We start from the raw sequence: 19,696 nt of genomic DNA on the forward strand, positions 1-19,696 counted from the left end.
GCAGATCCAATCCCCTCTGTCTGCACAGTTTTGTTATAATTCACTTTGGATGTTGACCTTGATTTCCCCAAGACAGCTGCCGGCAGCCTCCCCAGGGGTCTGGCCTTGGGAGGGGGATGAGCACAGCGTAGCACTTTGTCTAGGGATTTGGTCCTGCGTCGTTAGGCGGGAACACCACATGAGGCTAGACTAGCGATCTGAGGGCGTGCTGGTGTTTAGAAACCATGTGTGATCTCCCAGCCCACCTGCGGGTGGGTGTGTCCCCTCCCAGCTCCTGCCCCCACCCAGCTCCTGCCCCCTCTGCAATGCAGGGGCTCTGTCAGCCCATGGCCCCACCGGTCAGGACCCCACGGGGGTGGTGGAGATGGAGAATCTCCACCTCCATCTCCATCCCCAATGGAGATGGGGATCTCAGCGCTGAAGGAACCGAGGGTCAGAGCTCTTTCACATCGCCCAGCTGATGGGGGGTGAGAAGAACTGGGAAGTGTGGGCCTGGCTTGTAAGCAGCAGCCAGGGCTTAGGGGTGACAGGATGTCAGGGGTTAACGTGACACCCGCGGAGCCAGGCGCTTCTGTCTTGAAGCCAGTGGTCCGCTGCTGGGACCAATGGGTTAAGAGTCGCTGGGTGGGGCAGCCTCTTGCTCCCATCTGGTTAGACGGGTTGAGGCCGGCTCAGCCAGCAGCCTGCATCTTTGGGGTGGGGGGGGGGAGGGGTGGAGGCCAGGGCCCCTGGGTGGAGCCGGCAGCAGGGAGGTGGAGGGGCAGTGGACAGCAGAGGCCGAGCCTGCCTCGGGCCACAAGGGTTAAGGGGAGCCTGGAACTCCCACCCAGGGGGCTGCAGAGGGCGCCTGCTGGGGTGAGTGTGGGCATGCTGGGGAGGGGGCAAGTCCCCATCCTGCCCTCAGGAGCTCACTGCCATGGAGACGAAAGCTGAGGGTCTTCAAGTGGCGGAATGGGAGGGGTGGTGTGCACAGTCTCCATGGGACGTGCTTCTGCACGTCCGTGGAATTCACGGTAACACGGGGGAGCGTGGCACGGTCCGACCTCCTCCTGACGATTCCCTTGAGGGAGCCAGCATCCCTGTTCTGTGGGGGGGGGGCGGGACACTGAGGCACAGAGGTGTCGGGGAGCTTGCCCGGTGGGTCAGCTGCCAGGTGGCCCGGGGCCCGGCCTCCTGGAGCTCCCCACCCTAAGCAGTCACCCCCACGCTGTCCTGGGGCTGCTGGGGCAGACCACTGGCAGGAGGAAGTGGCTGTGTGACTTCTGAATGCAGGGCAGCATCTGTGGCCGCCTCGCTCGGAGACTCTCCCTCCTGGGGCGCTGGCTCCGGGGGAGGCTGGCTGCTCTGATGTGAGGACCCCGGGCAGCCAGTGGAGGGGCCCGGGGACAGGGCCCATGAGTGAGTCGGTGCGCGTGTTCCACGGCCTCAAGGGACCACAGCCCCTGTTGATGGCTTGCACCCTCGTGAGAGATTCTGAGCCAGAAAGAGCACCAGGCCCTCTCAGGATACACGCGGCATGTGCCTCTTAAGCTGCTAAGTCCTGGGACAGTCGGTTACACCGTAGTAGATGACTGGAGCACCCAGGCATCAGCTGCCGGGGGTGCTCTGTGCTGCCAGAGGCTGCCCTGTGCTGGGTCACCTCCCGGAACCCAAATGAGGGACCACCTGGAGGAAGAGCCTCTGGGGAGGGCAGAGCAAGGACAACCAGCCATCTGGGACAGGCTGCCCAGGAAGGTGTGTCTAAAGGCAGTTAGGTGGGCAGCCTGGGGAGGGGCTCTAAAAGTCACCCCAGAGCAGGAACACAGATGCAGACAGAGCTCTTAGCTTCTGCACAGAAGCATCTTTTTGCCAGAGTTTTCCATCAGGCAACACAAAAGCATCAGGGCTGGGTCACTGTGCAGAAGATTTTTGTCCTACAGAAGCCAGGACCGTCTGAAATCAGAAAGCAGAACTCCTCCGGTGTGGTGGCCGTGTTGTTGACAACTCCACGAAGGCATCCCTTCAAAAAGCCAGCTCTAAGGGTTGAATACAGTTAAGTATGCACTGAAAAAGCCATCAGTGGTTATTTTTAAAACCACAGGAAGTCACTCAGAGCCTTTAAAAATCAAACAGTAGAATGGCTCTCAGTCTGCCACGCTTGGAAGCTGCCAAGAAGACAGATGCGTCAAGGAGGCACCCTAGCTGAGATGGACCAAAACCAGCTTAGCTGGAGAAAAGCTGAGTTTCAAATCTAAAGACTTTAGTCCAGTTGTTCCCTGCTGACCCCGCCCTCTCACACGTCCTCCCCCTCGAGGAGGAGCTACATTCCGAGAGCCTGTGAATGTAGGGGGTCTGGCCTAGGGGCTGAGCTGGGGAACGGTCATTTTGGGGCAAGCAGGTCCTGCAGGGCCCGAGAAGGCTGTGACTCCAGGGCAATGGATGAGGCCGGGGTCCGCACCCATTTCACATCCAGCCAATGGCCCCGCTTCCTGAGTGTGTCTCACATGTGGACAGTCCTCAGGACCTGCGTGCAGGCCTCCCTCTGATCTCCACTGCAGGCTTGCTAATGGGACCCCACGTGGCCCCACGACTGCCTCAACGCAGTTGCCAGTTATCCTGCTGAAATACAGGGATCACATCCCTCTCCTCCCCTGAAGAACAGCTCCGGGCAGCCCTCCAGGCCCGGCCCCGGCCCCTCGTCCGTCCCCCTACATGGACACTGCCTCTGTGGGGTGCCTGTGGCCCCTGCGAGGGCCTCAGTGCAGCGCATCGCTGACTCTTCTAGGTCCCGACAGAGGCGTCCACATACTCCCCCACGGCCCAGCCAGGTCTGACCCCCTCCCGTCACTGCGCTGCCGCCCCTGCTCTGACCCTCCTGGCGTCCTCCAGTTTGCTGCTGATGGTCTGGCTCCTCCCACTAGGATGTGAAAGGTATGAGGCCCCTGGTCTGACCTGTGCTCTCACACACAGGGTAATGCCCAGCAAGTAGGAGATTCTCCGCCAATGTGTTTGCTGGGAATTCAGTGCCCAGGCAGCGGAGAGGAGGCCACGGTTAAGGCAGCAAGAGGGGGATCGGGAGAAGGGGACAGGAGGTGAGTCGCAAAGTTCCAGTGCCTGGGATTCCACTCGCAGCTTTGTGACTGTGTCACTGACTTGGTAGAAGAGGCTGCAGGCCAAAAGGGAGTCAAAGTGTGGGAACACAGGACAATCCAGCTCAGGTCCTAATGTTCCTCCTTGTTTAGAATTAATTCCGCACAGACGGGTGCTCGGAGGCTCTGCTCTGAGGGGCACCCAGCGCCCTGGGATGTGGGTATTATTCTTTGCCCTTCTGAGATGAAGGGCATATGTGACAGACACAGAAATGTGAACTTCAGGAGCAGAAGAGCGCAAGGAAAAACGAACCTATCAGAAGCTGTTCTGTGCTCCCACCACAATGCTCCCCACACCACACCCCTGTAAACAGTGAATGCCTTGAGGAAAGGTGACTTTGAAGTAAGACAGTGACAATTTCACAATGCGCAGGATCGTTTTCGAAGTTTCAAGACTAGGAAGCCTGTTGTGTGAGCTTCTAACAGAAAGAATGAAACACCTCCTCCTGGGGTTGAGGGGTGGGGGGAGTTACTGAATTAAAATCACAAAGCACTAGCCAATGATGAAAAGAGCAGGAGCTGACTGCTACTGTCCATGGGGATGGCGACCTTTCTGTTTCATGACAGATTACGGAGGCATGAAAGCTGGGTTTCCATCCTGGCAGCGCCACCCTGCTTTCTGCAGAAGCCTTTTTATAAGTAACCTTTCATGTGGCGGAATGCTTTTGGCATAACATATTTGTATTTATTGGTCCAAAACTGAGATGGAGAAATCATTTTCAAATCTGGAATTTGTGCTGAGTCTTGACTTCCTGTAGTGAGGTGCAGCCACATATGGTTCTCAAGTGTGCAGAGTTCAGAGCTGGGCTGAAATAACAAGCCTTTGTTTTTCTAGGTTTATATTAAAGTAGAAGCGATTGAAATGGGCAGCCTTTATTAAGTAATACACAAATCATTTGTTTTCTGTTAGGGGACAAAGATTGATTTTCTTTCCCTTTTTTTTTTAACAGACTTTTCAAATCAGAAAGCATACCATTTTATAAAACATTTCATGAAACACAAAACTGCAAAAAAAAGATGATTTTCAAGTTCTCAAGTGAATTCATTTACTGACTAGGCACGTTGGTGAGTTGACTATTCTTAAGCAGTCCATAATTGGAAGGAAAGTTCCTGAAAGAGAGGAAAATGAAAAATATTTGTATACATCAAGAAACAAATATTTATACTCTGGTGGCAACACAGGATTTAGGCAGAGGAAGCAGGCGAGCTGAAATTTAATAGAAATGAGAATACTTACGGAAAACAAGGCAAAATAGAATTACAGAAATTAAGGACATAAAATCTTTGTGTTCTGTAGGCAGATGAATGATTTAAATAGTATGATGATCATCAAAATGCCATCCATTATGACATTTATGGGTCTGCTTTCAGAATGGCCATGCTTTTTTCCACATGGAACTTTCAATATTAAAATATGAGGTGACTTCCTATGGATACACACTTGTCACCTGAAACTTGGCTTTCAGATGTATTTTATTAACACCAAATAATACATTTTGATGTGTTAACTACAACAAAATTGTTGTTTCAAAACCCAAGCGGCAATCAGAAGGGAAGAGAGCCGAATCCAATCACAGTGGAGACGTGGCCATCGCCTCGCTTACTCCACAGCTCCGGTCACAGACGCCCGTCCCGGGGTCTCTGGGTTCCCTGTGACCTGGCTGCCCACCCTCCTGTCCCCGCCCATGGGTGCCACACCTCACATTCCAGCAACTGCGTACTTGCCCCAGACCCGTGAGGCCCCTCCCTGCCTCGCAGACCTGCCTGTCACCTCTGACACATCCTCCTCTTCCATCTGCTTCAAGATTTCAACTTATCTTTCAAACCCTCTTTGGGTTTCTCATCTCCTCCTCTGTGGAGCCTTTCCCTCCTTGTCCTTCCTTGACCATTGCACGTGACCTAGGTCTCTGCACCCCCTTGGCCTTCACCTCGCCTGCCAGGACCGCACACAGCACCGGTGTTCTGTGGGACGAACCAGGCTGTTTACTTTAAAAAGGGAAACAGCTAATATGCATGTGTGCTCAGTCATGTCCAACTCTTTGCGACCCCCTGGACTGTAGCCTGCCAGGCTCCTCTGTCCATGGGATTTCCCAGGCTAGAATACTGGAGTGGGTTGCCATTTCCTATTCCAGGAGATCTTCTTGACCCAGGGATTGAACCCATGTCTCCTGCATTGGCAGACGAATTCACCACTGTGCCACCAGGGAAGCCCGAGTGTTAATTAGGGTACTGTTTAATCAATGCACATTTCCTCAATGGCTGGATGACTGTGCTCTCCTTGTACATGACAGACTTGCTCCTGACCCTCGAGGACTCTCAGGGGTTGCAGGACCACCCACACATCAATCAGTAGATCAGAATCAGGGGTTCGCCCCTTGGGTGCTGTCAGCCAGTGCTCCCAGAGTGCAGAGGAAAAAGGGTTTTCGGGGGGCAGGAGGGAGAGAAGCTCTTGAGGAACTGGCAGGCTCTGGACAGCCAGCGAAGAGGAGAGGAAGCGGGGAGCTGGGCAAAGGCAGGGTGGACAGAGGGGCCAGCTGGGGGCCGGTTTCTGCAGAGAGGCCGTGGGCCCCGCGGGAGCAGAGGCGGCCCCTTCCCCTGGTGCATCCAGGGCTGAGCGCAGGGCCCGGGGCGGGCTGGCCTCAGACTCCATCGGCTCATGAAAGGAGGTCCCAGGAGCGAGAGGAGACCTGCAGGAGCCCGAGGGAGCGCGATCCGTCACCCTCTTTACCGTGGATCCTCAGCGATCACTGCAAGACACAGCCGAGCGCCCAGAGCTGGCCTCGCTCATTCCCACGGGGTCCGGCCCCACCACATGCACGTGGGAACAACTGTGAGCCCACTTTGCCGAGAGGAGTCTGCTGTGTGTAGGTGCTAACAGCTGTATACTGTGATGGACAGAAGAACACTGGGGGTTCAAATTTCCTTCAGAAAAGCGTATTAAGATACATGATTACCTCTACGGGGAGCAATACAGTAATAACTATAGGAAAATGTAATGACTCAATAAATCTATTTTAGAAACTTATTCTACAGATGTGTACGAACGTGCACAAGGACAGAGATGAAAGGCTGCACTGTCTAGTGCTGTCTCTAATGAGTGCAGAACACTGGAGGCAAAATGTCTGTCAACAGTTGTTTCAATTATGATGCATTCATATAAATATTATTCAGCCAATAAAAAGAAAAGCATACCTTTATAATTGAAAATGATAGAAAATGAACTCACAGATATACTCTAAAGTGAAACAAGGGAGGCAGACAACAGTGTACTGTTCTGTATGTAAAAACAGTAATAATCTGTGCAGAACCAAAGCATATGTTTTTCTATCTCTGAAAAACACACAAAAAACCAAGACCAAGAGCTGCTTCTGGGTATTTCAGGGCAGGGGTGGGAATTAAGACCAACTTTCCATTGTACACTTTCCCCAAAGTTTTAGATTTTGTACCAGGTATGTCTATCGCCTACTAAATAAAGGGCATAGTTTTGTTTTCTAACTTCACCTTTCCTAGGGAAAAAGCCAGTGGTTACAGAAGTTAATGATCTCATTTCCACTGACAAACTAACAGTGAGAGGTGCTCAGGGTTAGTATTTTAAAATCACAGAGCCATTTGCTCACTGACTCAGTCAGTCATCGGCTCCTCCGTGAGCACTGTAATGCCAGGGAGCACGCTGGGGTCTGGATGCAAAGTCAAATGAGACGTGGTTCCATGTGCACAGAACCTGAAGTGGTGCTGTCGGTGAGAAAGACAAATACAAAAAAACCCAGTGAGCGGAGATCAGCCCTGCCTTCACGAGGCGTCTGCTCACTTATTCCAGCCCCTCGGTTGAGAGCCTATTAGGCGCTAGAACTGTGTTAGGGAGTGGACATGGGCAGGTGAGGAAGGGCATGGATCTTGCCATGGAGGTCAGATGAGCTTTTACATACGTGTGTATGTGAATGACTACATTTAGCAACCTGTAAATTCTTTTCCAATGGAAGAATGACTCTAACTTGACCCGATGAGGCAGATAAAGTCCTAAGGCACAGTCCTGCACTCAGAGACACGATGCCACCTGGTTCATTTCACTCACCAGGTAAATGACAGCTGCATGGAGACATGGTGCCTGCGCTGAGGGCGTTCACACCCAGAAGGGGGCGGGGGCTTGAGAGGAAGGGACCCCGTGCTGCACGTTAAGAGCCCTCAGGGCCCTCCGGGGGGATTCTGCTCCCAGGGCACACGTGGAGACACTGTGAAGACTTCCAGAGTGAGGAGGTGTGTCAGTCTTACTCCAAAACTGGACAGACCGGTGCGGGCTGGCTGTAGCAAGTGCTGGGGAGAAGGGTGGCGACAAGTGATCTGGGGCAGAGAACGGCGCAGGTCGCACAGCACGCTGAAGGTACGTGCCCGCGAGGCTGCAGCAGAGGGAGAGCAGAGGCAGGCAGGCCGCACCCGCGCTGGGAGCCCTGGAAGGACTCGCACTGAGACAGGACAGTGACAGCAGGCGGTGCCGGTCACAGCCAGACAACTAGGTGTGTGGGGTAACAACCCCTCCAGAATCAGTCCCGATCAGGTAGGATGAGGGGAGGATGCAAGTCAGATTTTAAAATGTCCTACAATCTTTCTCAAAGATGGAAACAGACTCAAGCATAAGATTTTGTTATTTTAAATATAATGATGGATTTATTTTCCTTTCTATTCCTACAATGTCAATACCAATCAATACAACTAGTACATCACTATAAACAGTAGATGGGCTTCTCAGGTGGTGCTAGTGGTAAAGAACCCACCTGCCGATTCAGATTAGACATAAGAGATGCAGGTTCGATCCCTGTGTCTGAAAGATCCCCTGGAGGAGGGCATGGCACCCCACTCCAGTACTCTTGCCTGGAGGATCCCATGGACAGAGGAGCATGGAGGGCTACAGCCCATGGGATCACACAGAGTCGGACATGACTGAACTGGCCTAGCATAAATAGATATGATTTGCATACAGAATAACAAACTACTATTTATACTTATCACATATAACCTAGAAAGTGGCTTAACTTATTAGACTTTTTACTACATTGTAATTTTTTCTCCGAATCATCAGAGTCACTGTCTAATTTTAAATTAGACTGCCTGAATTGTAATTCAATTTATGTGAGTGATTGCTTTCTTCCTGTTTTGGGTCTCTGCTACTACACCCAACCATTCCTAATACTGCCTGTCAGGAGTCACACGGATCACGCTGACAATATCACTCTTTCATATTCACTGACTTGCTGGATGCTTAAATTGTCACACACTGTGCTAAGAGATGCAACAAGAGGATGGAAACACTAGGCCCCTCTTTTTTAAGGCTCTCACCATCTGGCTATCAGATCAATAACCAGTGCAAAGAGGTCTGTACAAAGTTCTTGCCGGAACAGAGACTGAAAAGGGTGCCATGTCTGCCTGGGGTGTGCAGTAGGGCAGGTTCTAGGGTGAAGAGATTACATTTCGACATGGGCTGTCATGTTTGTGCTTCTTAGCAGGACCTGCAAGATCCTTCATTATGTGTCCCTTGTCTACATAGACAACATCATCTATTGGTTTCTCTAATAATCCAATATAACTAAAGTTTCCTAGATAACTGTGCTTTCTTATAATCCAAATATTTGCATAAAGCAGTAAACAAGAGCAAATACCTAGGTTTGTGGCAGGCAGGCTTCCGATCTTCACAGCAAACTGAGGTGGGCATCACTATTGTGTCCATTTTACAGATGGGGAAACTGCAGCTTAGACTAAAGTTCAGAGAGGTTAAGTCACGAAGCCGGTGGATGACAGAGCTGGGTGAGACTGCTTCCAAGAAGACCCTCCCTATGTGGTCATCTTCTACTGGGTCCTGAAACCCCTGCTGGCACCCTCCGCCTCCACCGCCCCACCTGGCGCCCATGTCTCTCCCCATGCGCTATACCTGTCTCAGCCCTGCTAGCACCTTCCTTGCCCGTCTCCCCAGCAGGCAGCTGCATCCATCATCACCGCGTCTCCACTGTCTGCAGCACAGCAGACGCTCAGCCAATGTGTCTGCATAAACACCGACACTGATTCAACTTGGAATATCTTGAACAAAGGAAGGTTCAGAACCTAAATACAGCCAAAGAATCTCTCCAGGAAGGAATCTGGGGCAGGGGGAGGGTTATCAGTCACAGGGTCTGCCAACACTCAATGTTGTGGGGTTACTTTAGGAATACAAGGTAAGATAGGAGCCAGCCCTTGTCCTCAAGGACCCTTCAGTATAGGGGGAGTAAGTGCCAGCCCAGAGAGCGGACAGCCTAACAGCACAGCTGGGAGCAGAGACCCTAGATTATAGTGGATGCTGTGCAACTGACTGCTGCCTCCGGGCTGGGAGCCTACACAGGGATCTATCGCCTGAAGCGTAAGCCTCTTCCTGGGTAAAATGGAGATGACAGTCACATTCTTACTGTTGTGAGGATTCAATGAAAGTGATTCAGCACAGGTTATAAGTTGGTTGGCAACTTCTAACCAATCTAAGTCACATGGTATCAATACTAAAAGGAGGAAGTGTAAAAGCATGCTATTTCAGAGAGCACGGCGGACTGTGGTTGAACTGGTGAAGACATCATGGAAGGGTGGGCAGGCACGGCTTCCAGGCGCAAAGGCCCAGCGACAGGAAGTGCAGGTGGGTCAGGCCACCACCTCCATCCGTGCTGACCTATACTATACTTGAGTGTAAGGTCCACGTCCCACAGACCGCAGCGCCCCTGGTGCCTCAGGTGTGTGTGCGGGAGAACTCAGTAAATGACCCGCGAGCCGGGAGGCCCCGGGGATGACTTGGGAAGGATGAAGTGTGCACGGAGGGACAGGGCAGGACCAGGCTGCTGTCTACAAGTCTTGGCTGTTGAGACAGGGAGGAATGAGGCTCAGTAGAGGATGTGCTGAGTAAGGGAAGCCCTCGAAAGCCAAGCAGAACCATCCAAGAGCATCCTGGTGGCTCCTGACCCTTCTGCATCAAAACCCCCTTTTACAGTCCAATGGAGCTATGGTTTCTTTAAGAAAATGAAAATAAACATAAAACTGAACAATTTCTCAGAACGAGCTCTGAAAACTATCTACTAATTTACCTTCCAGGAATCCGTCCATAATTTCTGATTAAAGAAGCCTACACTTATTATTCAAGATGCCAATTCCTAAAAACAACAACAAAAACTTACTAAAGAAAATAGTGAAAAAATTTCAATATAACATCATAAATTGAAAAAATGTGTTATTCACATTGGCTTTCTGTACAAGAAAAGAGGCACAAACAAAAGAGAACCCCAAACATTTATTCTGATTTATGAGAGTGAAGAGAACTATTTTCTTCCTAAGAGTAATTGGCTAATTTTGGTGATTAAGGAGAAAAAAAAGCGCTCCTATTTCCCATGTATATGAAACATGTGTATTCGACTTCAATAATGAAACTCTACATTATGGTATCACCTGCCAGCCTTCAAAACACTCTGAACACTGCCTTGCTTAATGCTCAGAACAACTGCAGGAGATGAGGAATGTCCCCATTGTGCTGACAGCTGAAGCCAGACCACGTCACCCGGCGACGGGCAGGCTCACACACTCTCTTACAAGTCAGATTCTCTGGGATGTCAGGGCCCATGCAGCATTCCTGACAGTTTAGGAAAAAACAAGAGTAACTGAAAAGTGAGACCGTATTAATGGTCTCAGATAAATGATATCTTTCTTTCACGATCCCTATTGTTTGAATTTTATGAAACAATTTTATAAAATACTTGGCAATATTTACCTTCTTAAAAGCGAAATTTTGTTTTGCAAAACTCAAAGTAGAAAAGGACACACATGCAAAAATCATACTTTCACAAGCCTACGGTAATTATTGTCCAAAATTTCCAGCACATCTGTGTCGTATTATGAATATATACAGAGAGAATATATACAGCCTTTGAAGAAAAAGTGGGGGATCATCACAGTTATCAATAGGTTTGGGAAACTTTTTTTTCCACTTGAAACTGAAAAATTTTTTCCTGCTACCAACTAGCCTGTTACATTTTTACTGAGGAGGTAACGGAGTTACTTACACACTGCGGGGGGCCGAGCCTCCTAGCTCCACAGCCTGTGCTGGCCTGACTGGGTCTGACTGGCTTACATTCCGGAAGGTAATTTGCCACTGGCGCTATGTCACTAGTTGGTAGCAGGAAGCGCGCGGAAGAGCCTGAGGCCGTCTTCGTCCTCCGAACACATCAAAGAACCGGAACAAGGACACTCACCTGTGTCCGCTGGACTGACGGCCGCCTTCCTTTCACTTTCCAAGGTGGCTGACATTCCTAACAAAAGAAAAGACCTTTTTACTCAAAGAGAAGAAAGTCCCTCAGGAAATAAAAATTAAACATTTTACACAATCTACAGTTTTAAAAAAACTTAGGCCAAATGATTAAAGAAAAACTTTATTAAATATTTGTCAGTTTTAAGAAGTGCCCTCAATTACTAACCAAATAATGTATTACAAACAACTAGTTATGAGGTTTTACATTTGTTTAACAGGGTATAATTGGCCCCAATTAAACTGACTAAACTAAGGCTTTTTAGATTACTAAAACAAATTAAACTTTTTAAAATGAGAATTTAGGTGATCTTAAACCCTTTCTAAAATGGATAATGAAACTTGCTAAGTTGTAACCTCCCTGGTTTTATTAGTTATATTAAGATAAATTAAGTGAGATTAAAATCTTATTTGATTTATTTACCTTTGAAAATGAAGACCGTTTAAGGGTTACACATCCTCAGCCTTGTCGAGTGCGACCTCAATTAGTCAAGTCAGAAAGTCTTTAAAAGCTTTGTGCTTATTGCTTCCAGCATGGAGCGAGGTGTTCATTAAGGTACCAAAATTCTCATAAAAAATCCAAAGTTGCACTAGTGAAAAAACGCTCAACAAGATGAAAACTGATCACATCTTTTTCAGAAAATCAGTAGTTATTTTAAAACCAGTTTTTAAACAAGATTAGGTTTTGCGTAGTTTTAACGTGCCATTCAAGCAGCTGGACACCATTTGGACTCTTTAAACAGCATTTAAATCTACGGTGAGTATATAATGGTACATTTAGTTTTAAACCATGTTTTAAATAAATTGTACAATGTTTAGTGTGACCCTTTTTTGACAAGCATTGTTAAATGAATCTTTTCCCTGTTTACGACTATTTATGAAGGCCTTTTTAAATAAGAGAGACATGAAATTGTTAGCTCACACACACAAAATTTCTTTCAAAAGTTTATTTAGTATCAAGCAAGAGGAGACTTTGCTTAACACTACAGAACATTTCAAGACTTGAGTTACAAAAGAATACCACATTATTTGCACTTGTAACTGGCTTCCCTTTTTACGCATGTTGGCAAGAGAAAAAAAAAATAGCATATGGCTGAAAGATAAAATAACTAAATTTCTATGGAAACCTTTAAAATGAAAGGTGAGGCTTATGTTAAAAGGATGGATTAACATATTTAGTAAACCTATCTTTTTTGTTTAACACTAGTTAATCAAAGTTATTTTTTTTTTCCTTTTGATGACCTATTTTTCATATACAGACTGGAAATAACAAAATTTTACATGTCTTTTTTTTTTTTTTCTGCCCAGGTTGATGTTTCAACAAAGTAGTTTTAAATTCCATCCATTCAGATTTTAAGCATTTTGATTTATTTAAAAAGGGATTGTTCATAGAAAAAAATTACTTTGAACAGTATACAGGACTGGTGGAGACTGGCTATGTCACAACAGCAGACAGCACAGTCAGTATCTGCCGTATGGCTGGTCCCTGTAGACGCCCTTCGCGGTCCTCGCCGAGGGGGCCTTGTGTCTCGAGTTAGTCCACTCCTCTTGCCCTAAAGCCAGTCAGATGAAGCACAGTTAGATCAACACCAGAGAGCCCATGGCTTCATTTCTCAGAATCTAACTTAGCCCTGAACCCATGGTAGATGTCATACTGAAGATATAAATCCCCAAGGTATTAAAAAACCTGAGAGAATTAACTTTTAAACAATTACAAACACAATGGAAGATGTTCATCTCACTAGCAAAACCTACCAGCCTGGGAAGACATGATCCTTGTATCTTAAATGACAGCCAAGTTTGCAAGAACTTCCTTTTGGTCACTCATTTAATAAAAGTTCACAAACTCCAGCAGCAAATTGAGCTGCCTCTTGCTACATGTGAAGACATTTATGCATGGGAAAAGGGTCACTTGGGATTTCTTCTTCAAAGACAAAGAAAACACAGATAAAAATCTGTGAAGGCAAAAGGAGAAAAAAACTGGAGTGCAAAATGGCAATGGGCAGTTTGGGAAATGTGGCTTTGTTCTTCACGGGTCCTTCATGTAAAGAAGGAAGGAAAGCTGTACTGGGTGGAGATTTCTGTTTCCAAAATACTTCCTGGATAGGAAATAATCTCATGACATAACGTCAAATTGCATTCATCCTCATACTAAATCCACACGAAACGATGGATTTCCTACAGAGAACCCTGGTTCACTCCAGCTCAGGGCTGTCAGTGAGTCACTTGAAGGTCTTTGACAACAAACAGTTAACATCTATGCTGCAGCACACAGTGATTTAAAAGCCATGTGTCCACGGAGACCAATTTTAAAAAGCTGTGAGGAAAACTGCTTAAAATGACCTCTTCTTTGATACAAACATGCAATCAACATCATTCCCTCAAGCTAACTTGCATCAATTTAAGTAGACAGCATTCAACAAACCAAGGTATGTCTCTTAAGTGTTTGTTGCGAATAACAACAAAAAAAATCCAAGGTGCGGTCATCAAGGCTTGGGGCAGGTGATATAACAAAATGCACTTCAAAAGGAACACTGGAAAATGGTTTTTCAGTTATGTTCAGAGAAATGTCATAACATCCATTAACGAGAATCCTGATTCACTTGCACTGGGCATGAGGCATTCATCAGAGCTTTGCAACTGATTGAAGCTTCGTGTTCTCTGATCTCTGCGCCCGGCAGCAAAGGAGGTTCTCAGTATCATTAAGTTGCTGCAGCCAATTCTTTTAATTAAACCTGTCGTCCTTCTGCATATTGAGACTCTGGATGTGGATTCCCCAGCACCTTGGGCAGCTCCCACTGGACTCAGTGGGGTTTCACTGTCTCTCTGTAAGCCTGAGACAGCCATCCATCTCCTCCCTGGCCCAGCGCTTCTGTAGCCTGTAACGAATGACTCCCACTGTAATGTTTTTAGAGGAACTGAGATTGGGAATAAATTAAAATATAAAGATGGCTGTGGTGGAATCACCACTACAGCAGTTGAGAGCTGTAGTCTCAACTGCTTCACTTTTCTTTACTCTCAAGAAGCAAAGACACTTTAGAGAGAGTCATTCTATCAAGTGTCTGTAGTTTGGCAAACTATTCAAGTAAGTGAGAAAATCAGCACATTGCAATCAACCCAAACAGAAAATCTTAAGTTCAGAATCAATGCCTGCAATTTTCTGCAAGTCTTTAGTCCCCTTTAAATATTAAGTTTAAACCTTAGAGAGCTTCTGAAAATAGCTGGATAAGCACAGATGAACTGAGAGGCAGCAGTGGTCTAAAATTCTGTCTGTATGAGTCTCCCCAGTTAAGTGCTTTAAGGTATTTCTATGACCTTTCTATTTATGGCTCCACTCCGCCATTTACTCACCATAGGAATCATACGTTTCTTCACTGAGTCCATGTCCATAATCATAGTAATCAGCACCGCTGCATGAAACAAAACACACAAGCAGAGAGAGACAAAAACACAGTTAGGACAAACTGATGTGGCTGTGAGTTTAAATCATACTTGATGAAGTATCTAAAACTTAAAGATAACTACTAAAAGCAGGGCTGAAAGCTGAACAGGGTTCCCACGGAGAAGAGCGATCTTATTAGGACTATCATTGGCCCCTCCTGTGGTCTCTGACTTGAATTCACAACAACCATGTCTGACACTGAACCACCACGATCAGCCTGTCCGTGTGGAGAGTGCTGACAGCACCTGAGGAGTACGCAGTCTCTTCTGGGAGGAATCGTGGTCTGAGAGGGCACGCGTATGCAGTGGACCCAGGCTGGGATCGTGCAAGGGATCAGGGTGGGGTGGGGGGGATGTGTGTGCAGGAGGAAGCGCAGCCACGGCTTCTTTCCTACCAACACCGAGTTCACAGAAGGCACAGCCCTACAGACCAGACACCTCGATGCTGTGCAAGGCCCAGGCACTGGGCTTTACAATAAAGCAACACGGCTATGGGGTGACATGTTTAACCCTCTAGCACCACACCATTACCATCAGGGGTGGCCGCTCAGCAGGGGCTGTGTGTGGTGGGTGGGAAAGGCCCCTGGGTCCAGTCGCCCGCCCTGGCCAAGCCTGTGGGGACGGAGGCACGTGCGCAGCTGTCCTGTATTCTGACGCATGACGTCCCTGAGACCCAGGGAGGGAGTGATCTGTCACCAAGGCCATTTTGTAGATGATGCAAAACAGGCCACTCACATACACAACATGTGTGATCTAGGTGTAACCTTTACAGGAACGACTCTGGGGAAATCTGGATGACGGGACTATGGCCCACACAGTCAGTTTCTCACACTACTCTGGCTGTCTGAGGAAGGGCTTCTACCACTCTCCCTGGCTTCCCCTTTCCCAGTCCTCTTAATTTTGTAGGGAAACAATCACCCTGAATTTGTTATCTTGGATTGTCCTGGAATAAACACTCTCATTATTCCAACTTGATGCAATCAAGCAAAGAAGTTCTAATCAGAATGGAAAACGATCCAGCTGAGCTGCTTAGCACCCAAGGAAGCTGCTGCTAAGTCTCGTCCAACTCTGTGCGACCCCATAGACGGCAGCCCACCAGGCTCCCCCGTCTCTGGGATTCTCCAGGCAAGAACACTGGAGTGGGTTGCCATGTCCTTCTCCAATGCATGAAAGTGAGAAGTGAAAGTGAAGTCGCTCAGTCGTGCCCGACTCTCAGTGACCCCATGGACTTCAGCCCAATAGGTTCCTCCATCCATGGGATTTTCCAGGCAAGAATACTGGAGTGGGGTGCCATTGCCTTCTCTGCCAAGGAAGCACGGAGTGAATAATACCTGTGCCAGCCCCAAGACCCCCAAGCAGCCGTTGCCTCCCCTGGACGTGACAGAGCTGTCATGCCCATTTTACAGGTAAGGATGCTGTAGAGCAGAACAGCTGGGGGGCCAGCCTAACATCACACAGACAGCAGAAAGGGGACACATCCAGTTAAGTCCACACCTGGTTCTCCTATGTTTCGTTTCACAAGCCCAGGTGAACTTCACTGGAGACTAACCATCAGCCTTCTAAGACAGCACAGGATGGCGAGCCCTGTGAGAGGGGATGGGGGTGGGAGCTACGGGCTTGTGTCATGCCTATGGGGACAGGTCTTCGCCTCTGCCCTCCTCTGCCAGAACGGTTCCTCTTGTCCTTTGCTCCCAAGCACCTCCTACCCAGTCGTTAGCCCAAATGCCACTTGTAGAAGCTGCAACTCAAAAAGGTTACACTGCCTGTCCAAGGTCACACTACTTGCAAATGGAAGAATAGGTGCAAGACTAAGTGTGCCTTTCCTTCACAACCCGAGCCCTCTGTCCACCTGCACGTGTCCCAAGGGACCGCATGCTGTCTCAGGGGTCTGCAGGAACCCCGCTGCCAGTGGGCCATGGTGAACTGCAACCGCCTCAGTACTCTCTGCTCTCCAGTGCCTCCTCTCCCTTGGAGCCCTAGTTTTCCATCCTGGTATACGTACATTTACGGCAAGAAGAGAAGAGGGGCTAGCTGAGTGAGGAACAGAGAGACATGCATATTCAAGAAGGAAAAAGTCTAGCAAAAACAAGCAACAACAAAAATATATGGCCTCCCTACCTCTTAAAGTTCAACAGTTTTAAATATAAGAATGCTATTAAAGAAGAACACTTTCCTCACCTTGTAGACAGACATTCAGAAGAGATACTTTTGATAAAATGCCACTGTCCAACACGGGTCAAGACTCCTGAGTCTAAACCCAGGCCTCCCAGCACGGACAGTCTTGGGGCAGTTGTCCACCTGCCTGCTGAGTCCGAGTGCCCCTCTGCCTGCCAAATCTCACCACGCTAGATGCCCCCCAGACCCTGGGAAGCCCTAACGTTCTCAGTGCCTCACGTACAGCATCTGGACACAGCAGTCAACATAATTTCTCATTTTGTTGAAAATAAATCGGCTACTGTTTCTTAGAAACTCGGCACTAAATTAAAGAAGACTGAGTGAACCTCAGTCTTCTTTCCAAATGTCAGAAGTTACAATATAATGGCTCCTTAGACAAAGTTGTAATGTTCTTTAATATCTCATCTTTGCTGCACAGAAAACAATGAGAGTGACCTCTTCATAAAACTGAATAGAATTCCCTTTACTGAGACAGGTCCACTGTTTAACTTGGAACTGTCAGTGACAGGTACTGAGACCAATAACCAGGAAAAAAACAACTGCCTTCTGACTAAACAAAGTCCCCTTGATTAAATGAAGTGAGCATTAATGAGCATCGGGGTGGACTGGAAATCCACCTGGAAGTGCTCTCACACAGATCAGCATAAAAAAAAAAAAAAAAAAACAGGGTGAAGAATGTTTCCCAATGAACAGAAGGATAAAAGGAAACATAATTTGGTCAGGCGATGGTTTGGTGATAAGACAATCTTAGTTTTGACAACTGGAAACTTTAAACTGACATATTTTATCATTTCACTCAGTTTCTGATTATTTATTTCAAGACTGTCATCAAGCCAAGAAGCTGGGAGCAGCTGAGCCCCATTCTCGTACCTGTCAGTTCCATCTGAATTGCTTTTGCGGCATTTCATTTCGTGCACCTCCAATGTCTATTAACCCAAGACGTGTCCTATTTCCCAAGGATAAACTAAAAACCCAACATAAGGCAAAGGGGGAAGACTCTAAAAATTTCTTCATTTATGAATACAACTTACAGCATTAATAAGAAGCAAGAAAACACGGTAGGTTGACTATGCCTTTTCTCCATCAGAAGGTGTCAATAGAAGTCCCTCCCTCAGGCGGTCCAGAGCAAGCTCCTCTCCCGGCACCAGGGCCGCCTCCCAGGCCTGCTCTGTCCTCCATGTCCTACCCTGCACCAGGGGTAGAAGGAAGTCCAAAGGCTCAGCGTAATTCCTGGCTTTCCTGGAGGTTCTCGACCCATCAACCAGAGTCAAGAAACAGGCCCAGCACTGGGAGTAAACACAGGGGTCACAGAGCAAATGGCAGCACTGGGACCAAGCCCACGTGCCCCAGGGCACAGACAGGCGTTCAAAAGGAGGACAAAAGCGAGCTCCCAGACCACCCTGTCTCCATGAATGGGACTAAGAAGGAACTCCTGACATGAATCTATCTGGTGTCTATCTCGTCAAGCCTCTACACGAATTTTGACCAAAAAGTCGCTGGGACTCATCTCATCAGGCCCTTGGCTGGTCCTTGCAGCTCAGGGAACTCTAGATCACTAGTTACTCTTTATCTCCAGCACTTGTAGAGCTCCGCCCATCCCCGTCTGTCCCCATCTCCGTCCCAATTCTCTCTGTGCCCTCCGGACGTCATGGCTCATCGCGCATCCTCCACCTCCTCTTTAGACGCTCCCTTGCCTTCTTGCTCAATGAAACTCAATTCTCCTCTAATGCCACCTCTCCCTCAGTGGCCCTCTCCTCTCCCTTATCCCCCATGGCCCATGTGCCCCTGGGACAACAGGAAGGTGAGTATTCTCTTCACCAACTGCCCCCACATTGCCACCTGTAGCCCATTACACTCCACTCCTCTGCACAAACACCCAGCTTTCAATCTCTCAATGGCATCTCTGTCCTAAGTCTTGCTGTTTTCTGTACGCAGGCAGATAATCCTTCAAATACGTTGGTCTGCTGACTCCCTGGACCACTCTTGTCCACTGATCTTGCCTCTATTCTCCTTTGGCCATCAGCTCCCAGGTCACATCTTAGTTCCTGTCATATCAATAACCCCTCTACCCCGCCTTGCGTCAGTTTCATGTACTCCATCCCCTGACCATGGCTTCCCCTCTCCAGTTTCACTCCCGTCCTCTAGTAACATGCTGACCCTCCTTTGCAGCACATTGCAATCGTCCCACTACTGTTGTTACATTTTCATCCCTTGGCAAGGGGACCAATGAACTTTAACCTGCTGGATTTGGTGGTCAGTTCGCAGGTCTGCTGTGTGACAGGGCAGGAGATGTGACACAGCTAGTCACACAGAGTGGACGCCCCCTGAGGGGATGCAGCCTGGGTCCCACAGAGGTGCACTCTGGTCCAACGAAACAGGAGGGCAGTATAGCGAGAGCAGAGAGACCCAGAAGGCAGAGGGGGGTCATGCAGACCACGGAGAGGCTTGGTTTCTTGTTTTTATCCTGAGTAAGATGGCTCCAGGGAGAAACGTCCCCATAATGAAGTTTGCCATCACCTGAGATGGGGAAGTGGAAGCAGAAGGAGCTCTGGGCAGGGAGCCGTCAGGAGTTTGGCCTGGGACAGGCTAGGTTGCATAGGCCTCTCGGACCTCCCAGAGCAGCTGGAAAGAGAAATCAAGAGGCTGGGGGAGT

The 19,696-nt window shown here is 48.3% G+C and overlaps 1 protein-coding gene across 7 annotated transcripts in view; it reads right to left on the reverse strand.

Moving 5' to 3' along the window:
* Positions 1 to 3,967: 3,967 nt before the first annotated feature.
* The window catches only part of KHDRBS3 (KH RNA binding domain containing, signal transduction associated 3), a 152,342-nt gene continuing 136,613 nt past the window's right edge, over positions 3,968 to 19,696 (reverse strand). The window contains exons 7-12 of one of the 7 annotated variants that reach the window (XM_070382726.1): positions 14,779 to 14,837; positions 12,831 to 12,980; positions 11,375 to 11,431; positions 9,049 to 9,158; positions 8,780 to 8,875; positions 3,980 to 4,238 (exon numbers count right to left, since the gene is read on the reverse strand). In XM_070382726.1, the coding sequence (XP_070238827.1) occupies positions 9,063 to 9,158; positions 11,375 to 11,431; positions 12,831 to 12,980; positions 14,779 to 14,837 (362 nt within the window). In that variant the 3' untranslated portion in view covers positions 3,980 to 4,238; positions 8,780 to 8,875; positions 9,049 to 9,062. Of the gene's footprint in view, positions 4,239 to 8,779; positions 11,432 to 11,851; positions 12,981 to 14,778; positions 14,838 to 19,696 lie in introns of all 7 variants that reach the window. The other 6 variants (XM_070382725.1, XM_070382732.1, XM_070382728.1 and 3 more) reach the window with 6 other exon arrangements.

This window comes from Bos mutus, chromosome 14 (genome assembly GCF_027580195.1).
Source record: "Bos mutus isolate GX-2022 chromosome 14, NWIPB_WYAK_1.1, whole genome shotgun sequence".
NCBI classification, from domain to species: domain Eukaryota; kingdom Metazoa; phylum Chordata; class Mammalia; order Artiodactyla; family Bovidae; genus Bos; species Bos mutus.